Source organism: Vitis vinifera, chromosome 16 (assembly GCF_030704535.1).
Source record: "Vitis vinifera cultivar Pinot Noir 40024 chromosome 16, ASM3070453v1".
NCBI classification, from domain to species: Eukaryota; Viridiplantae; Streptophyta; class Magnoliopsida; order Vitales; family Vitaceae; genus Vitis; species Vitis vinifera.
In genome coordinates, this window is record NC_081820.1 from 139,383 (window position 1) to 145,511 (window position 6,129).

Consider the following 6,129-nt stretch of genomic DNA (forward strand, 5'->3'; position numbering starts at 1 on the left):
ATTTAAAGAAATAAATATGAAATTTAGAAAAATATTATTTTTTTTTTTATAAAAATTATATTTTAACTTAGATAAGAAATTCTTTCATATTTAATAAAATGACTTTGACTCCAACTTAACAATATGAAGTTATCTAAACAATACTTTGATTTAAATGGTATGGTGAGAAAGAAATGGATAAGCTCATAAACAGATGGAATACAAAGAGGTGAGGTGCACCCAATGTAGTAGGTGGAATACAAAGGGCTTAACAAAAGAGGTGCACCCAATGTAGAAGCTCCCCACGTTCCACCCAACCCCTTGCCATTTTCTTTTTGTTATTATCACATAATAGGATTCACTTTTCGGTTAACTCTTTTTTCTTCTTTACTACAATTATTACAAAGAAAGTTGAAAGAATAAAAAGGGAATATTGAAGAGCCACACCCAATTCCATTTTAAAACTTATATTCCCTCCCACAACTCTGTGGAGATTGAAGCTAAATCCAGTGTGACCGTTTGATTAGTTCATCTTGGTTGCGCTTATTTAAGGCAAATATAGGCTAGTTAGTTCAATTTTCTGGGGGAGAGATTAAAGCACTTTACACTCAACAGCTTCATCTATATCTATAACAAAAAACCAACCAATTCAACAAACTCTCCTATATCAACACTCCCCATCTCTCCTCCCTCCAAAGCATCCATCATTCTCTTTTGCTTTCTGAAATTCTCATCAACTCCTTGATACCAAATCAAAAACCAAAACAAGGATTTCGAGAATGGCTTTCCATGGATGCTGCTTCACTTTGGCTTTGGCTCTTCTCCTTCACATCCTTGTCATCCTCTTCACTCCCAACACTATTCTTCCAGCTAATGCTCATAGATCAAGTAACTCCCCTCCTGCCATGAAGTTGAACGTGATTGATCGATGCTGGAGAAGGAGCCGTAACTGGCAGAGGCACAGACAACTGCTCGCAACCTGCTCGGTGGGTTTTGCTGGGAAGATGACTAACAATATTGGAACAGACTTGATACGCTATGAAGTTACAGATCCTAGTGACCACCCCTTGAATCCCAAGCCAGGAACTCTCAGATTCGGTGCCACCAACATTAAAGGAAAGGTGTGGATAACATTCAAACAAAGCATGAGAATCAAACTCGAGAAACCGCTACTCATTAGTAGTTTCACCACCATTGATGGGAGAGGTGCCAGCATTCACATTGCAGGAGGTGCATGCCTCTTGCTTCATGAGGTAGTGTTTTCTCAACATATCTTCAAACCCCTACTAATAATCAAGAACAGTGTTCCTAAAACAAACCTTAATTGAATCTATCACTAGGTGACTAATGTAATCATCCACGGTATCCGGATTCACCACTGCCGAGCCCAAATGCCTGGTCAAGTGTTGGGTCCAGATTCAAAGATGATGGAGCTGGGTCATGTAGATGGGGATGCAATCAGGCTGGTTGCATCCTCACAAATTTGGATAGATCACAATACACTCTACGAGTGCCAGGATGGTCTCCTGGATGTCACCCGTGGTTCTACAGACATCACCATCTCAAACAACTGGTTCAGAAATCATGATAAAGTTATGCTCCTAGGCCATGATGATGAGTATCTTCAAGACAAGAACATGAAGGTAACAGTTGCCTTCAACCATTTTGGTCCTAATTGCTACCAGCGGATGCCAAGGTACAATCACTTATACATACACTCAGGCTGAACAATCTGAATACAAAAACAACCAAACCATGTCAACCCAATCTAAAAAATAAATATCTTACATTCTCTTCCCATCATACTGAATCTTTGCAGGGTCCGCCATGGATATACACATGTAGTCAACAATCTCTATCTGGGATGGGAACAGTATGCCATAGGAGGAAGCATGAACCCTAGCGTTTTGAGTGAAGCAAACCTCTTTATTGCACCAGAATCAGGGACGAAAGAGGTAATAGGCTAATAGCAACTGTTTCATTCTTTGGTTATACAAAAGGGCTACTCCCATTTCCCATCATCCATATAAAGACATAAATATACAAGAAAAATTCAATCTAAGCCGAAGGATGAGAGAAGATGGCTACAAAGTTGGTGATCAATTGATCATGACTTCAGGAGATATCCAAAGACTTAAAATGAGAAGCCAGATTCAAAATTGTGCGCTGGAATTTATCATACCTAAGCTATTTCTATTAACTCCTTCAAAAATTGATTAACAGGTAACCTGGAGACAAGACAACAATGAAAATGGAAGATCATGGAATTTTCAGTCTGTGAGGGATGTTTTTGAAAATGGAGCTCATTTCAGCCAAACAGGTGACTCTGCAAAAAGGCCACACTATAACCATCTACAGACGTTCCGAGTTGCAGATGCCAAAGCAGTAAGGCCAATTACAAGGTCATCAGGTGCTTTGCGATGCCGTAAAAGATCCAGATGCTGAATCAAGACTGAAGGAGAAAAATGGCCAATTCCTGTATGAGGATAGGACTACATAGAAACAGATTCCTTCTCTGGCTGTATAACATATTTTGGTTTCTACTTTGCTTTGTTCAATACAGTATTCACTGAAACCTAGTTTAGGTCAGAGAGAGAATATTTGTACTAAGAAACAAAGCATATGCTTGAACATCAATAAAACAACAATGAAGAAATAGAATGTTGGACCAGCACATAACCATTCTTTTCCGATCAATCATCTTCATCATCAGAACTCTCATATGCTAATCCAAGTAAGCTTTTAACAGGGTTCTCTGCTTTAGTCGCATCTTCTGCTTTTTTTGATCTTGACAGAGGACTCTCGCCTGCCTTCAGCTGGTCAACTTCAGACTTATGATTTTTCAAAGCAGAGTCACTTGAATTTGGGGCAGTCTGATTACCATTAGATGGACTTGACACTCTATGCCGCTTGGGTTTGACTTCCACCACCTTTTTCAGCAAATCTTGCTGTCTGCAATTTAGATAATCACTTAGATTAGAGCAGAGAAGGCACTTAAAGAAAGGTGTTGTGGGTGTAAATGAGAAAGGAGTAGTGATAAACCTAATCCCACTCTTTGGCTTGGGCTCAACACGAAGGGGCAAGGGAACCGTTGCCGGTGAAGAATCTGCTAAACTTGCAGCTTTGTGCCAGTTAATTAAGGAAGAGAAAGAGACCATACTCTGGTTTCCAAGGGTCATGCACAGAAGATAACCTAGCCTACACAATGGACTTTCTTAAATGAATCTAATTACTTCTAGTTGTTTAGAAACCCTATTAAAGGGTACTTTATTTTCACAGCACTTGAAAACACAACTCTGATATATAAATTAAAGAAATCACCTAGAGCTTCATTGGTATTAAGTTTCTCATCACTCATAGGGTACTTGAAAACCACATTAAAATAGTCTGATTTGATTTCTTCATATTAAGTTTCTCATCACTCATAGAGTACTTGAAAACCACATTAGAATAGTCTGATTTGATTTCTTCAACTTTTACACATGACTCTATAAATGAATCCCCTAAAGCTTCATTGTACTAAGTAAACTAAACCAGCTACATCATCACAATAAAGAAGCAGCCACTCTCATTTTCAGGATATCACTTTCCGCAAAAAACATCATCACATTTCATACTTTTTTTTGCAATAAAATTTGCATGCCAGAACATTACGAGCTATCTCAACCCCAATGACACAGCCACCCTAATGTACACAGTTGCAAATCTAAAGGCACACGAAAGGATATCTTAAATGCAGCAAAGGCACGCTTCTCTGTGCGGCGTAAAAGGCGTTCTGCATCCTCCTCAGCCTCCATCTGCTCCTTGAGATAGAGTAGATCATCACTGTCCAATGCTGCATATTCAAACTTAACCAAAATTCAAAAAAAAACAAAAAAAAACTAAAGGTATATATTGAAGGAAAAAGGAACCAAAAACCCAGCCAGAGAGAGGCAGAGACAGTACCGCCTCGTCCATGAAGGTAACCTCCACGTTCCCCTGCAACCTCTTGCATCTGCTCACATCAACCACCCGGTAGGCAATGCCAAGATCCCTGCCGGGGCATGTTATCAGAAAACTCTCCACAGAATGTCATATAAAAAGAGAAGAGATGTAATTTAAACTGGAGTTAGCTGCACATGACTGATGAATGTAGTGCACCACCCATCAGGCCATTTATCTCTTGATATACTACTATCAGTGCCATAAAAGGGTGGTTGTGGCTAGAACTACTACAAATGAACAGAATTTAAGTCAAAAAAAAAAAAGGAAGAAAAGAAAGAAGGGAAAAGGAGAAGAAGAAACCCTGTTAACCAGCCTCAACAAACCCTGGTTGAAGAACACTGAGCACAGCCTAGTTGAACCTACAAGTTATTAAGTTGGTATGGAGCTGTGCAGATGTACTAAAATGTAACCCATCTACACTAGTCAAAGACACCATATTAGGGGTAACATATAGCACCACTATCGAAAATCAAACAGGACCTTCCAAAACTCACTGCCCATTCAAGTACATCCCAAGAGGCCCTCGACAACCTCTTGCATACCCTATGCTTCTCCTTACCCAACACCCCCCTCCCAACAACCCAAAAAAAAAAAAATAGGACACCCTTCTAAAATTAGGGTTAGCATCTTCAACCTAGCACCTCACTAAACAAACCCCACGAGTTGGGGCACTTCCACAAATGGGGAACCCGAAACAAGAACACAAACTCCCTCTTCATCATCGTATAATTAGGTTCCAATGAGCTAAATAGTTCAAACCACATCCTTCATTCAAAACCCAAAATTGAAAACCGTCATTAAACTTTAGATTCTACAACAGAACCAAATATACAAATGGAAATTTCATAAAAACGGCACACCATCACATCTCATATCCAAATAATAAAAACTAAAGAATAAGAAAAAGGATAGGATAAGCGATTCGCTAACCTTGGCAACCATGCGCTGGAAAGTGATATCTTCATCATCAATTTTGTCCTTCCCTTTTCCCCATTTCTTATCTGCAACAACAATTCAAATCAGATAAGAAATTTTCTCCCATAGTTGTATATGCATACATGAAATCTAACATTCAATGAAAAGAAAATACCTTTAGGGTCTGTGAGATTTGTGTATTCTCGAACTTCTCTTCCAGCCATTGTTATTTACTCAATCAAATTCTCATCAATTTCCAAGTACAAAATCAGAAACTGACTTGATAGGGTTTAGATTCGGCTTCGTTTCTTTGCTTATCGCTCTTCACAGTCTCCCAATTTTTTTGTTCGCTCTCCGCGATCTCTTTTGCTATGTGAAAAGACTTAAAAGGGCCAAACTTTTATACGGTATATTAAAAAATTTTCAAATTTAAAAAGAAAAGGAGAAAAGTTGTAGAAATTTTTGTTTGGACTTTGGAGAGGGTTTTTTTAAGGAAATCTAAGCACAACATTTTTATAATTCACACCAAATTTGATATTTATTATTTTAAGGATATTCTTGCTATAATAATTAAAGCCATTTTTTAGATATCTTTAACAATATTAATATTTTCATTAAATATTTTTGAAAAAATTTCATCAAATGCATTTTTCCCCTTTTTGCGAGCTTTTGTTCAAATATTGTGATTTTGAATTAATAATCGCCCTCTTACTTGTTTAATTGCTTTTGATGGATAAACAATATATCTTAATTACTTTAAAGAATTTGTTTAATTACTTTAGTTATTAAGGAAAATTTAGTTTCTTAAAATTATATATATGGCATTAGTATTTTAGTTGTTCGAAGCACAAACAAGATGCTTCAAATGAGCCTCCCCGTGAATTTATATATAGCCCAGCTTTCAGAGACTCTTACACTTAACCATTAGTGGGAAGAATATAGAAGGTTTTAGATAGGTTTAGAGAAGTCTACACATTTCTAAACTATGGTGGAAGGCATGAGAGGAGTCTAAAACTTTCTAAAGAATTCTAGAGATCTCTTGTATATTATTGTATGTAGGGTTGTACATAGAATGGTGTAGGGTGTTCTATAATATTTTTTATTTGCAAGGAACCTCCAAGGTTCCAGAGAGTTCCATTGGTGCCTATAAATAGGTAATGTCTCATTTAGCCAAGACACCAAACAAGTGAGTTCCCAAAGCACTTGTAAATATTCCTTTGAGCAATAAGAGTTTTCATTCTTTAAGAGTTT

At 37.6% G+C, this 6,129-nt stretch overlaps 2 protein-coding genes across 3 annotated transcripts; one reads left to right on the forward strand and one right to left on the reverse strand.

Moving 5' to 3' along the window:
* Positions 1–92: 92 nt before the first annotated feature.
* On the forward strand, positions 93–2,650 carry LOC100247757 (probable pectate lyase 4). Its single transcript, XM_002267348.5, has 4 exons — positions 93–1,232; positions 1,320–1,675; positions 1,799–1,934; positions 2,203–2,650. Exons 1-4 carry the CDS (start codon positions 759–761, stop codon positions 2,422–2,424), a joined length of 1,188 nt encoding a protein of 395 aa, XP_002267384.2. The 5' UTR covers positions 93–758; the 3' UTR covers positions 2,425–2,650.
* Positions 2,433–5,276, reverse strand: LOC100242649 (uncharacterized). 2 transcript variants are annotated; one of them, XM_059733560.1, is made up of 6 exons: positions 5,054–5,276; positions 4,894–4,964; positions 3,925–3,973; positions 3,707–3,814; positions 3,022–3,103; positions 2,433–2,931 (listed from the first exon to the last, which is right to left on the reverse strand). In XM_059733560.1, the coding sequence occupies exons 1-6, from the start codon at positions 5,100–5,102 to the stop codon at positions 2,673–2,675; spliced, it is 618 nt and encodes a 205-aa protein (XP_059589543.1). In that variant the 5' UTR covers positions 5,103–5,276; the 3' UTR covers positions 2,433–2,672. The 2 variants fall into 2 exon arrangements, with proteins under 2 accessions (XP_059589543.1, XP_059589544.1); XM_059733561.1 differs by lacking the exon at positions 5,054–5,276 and having other exon boundaries at positions 3,925–4,012; positions 4,894–4,966.
* Positions 5,277–6,129: the final 853 nt, after the last annotated feature.

Excerpts from the sequence above, each read along its gene's own strand:
- LOC100242649 (XM_059733560.1), bottom strand. The coding sequence starts at position 5,102 with ATGGCTGGAAGAGAAGTTCGAGAATACACAAATCTCACAGACCCTAAA. Across the intron at positions 4,965-5,053 it reads AAATCTCACAGACCCTAAAG|ATAAGAAATGGGGAAAAGGG; the intron begins GTATTTTCTTTT and ends TTGTTGTTGCAG. Across the intron at positions 3,104-3,706 it reads TGCCTTTGCTGCATTTAAGA|AAGCTGCAAGTTTAGCAGAT; the intron begins TATCCTTTCGTG and ends TTAACTGGCACA.
- LOC100247757 (XM_002267348.5), top strand. The coding sequence starts at position 759 with ATGGCTTTCCATGGATGCTGCTTCACTTTGGCTTTGGCTCTTCTCCTT. Across the intron at positions 1,233-1,319 it reads CATGCCTCTTGCTTCATGAG|GTGACTAATGTAATCATCCA; the intron begins GTAGTGTTTTCT and ends ATCTATCACTAG. Across the intron at positions 1,676-1,798 it reads TGCTACCAGCGGATGCCAAG|GGTCCGCCATGGATATACAC; the intron begins GTACAATCACTT and ends GAATCTTTGCAG.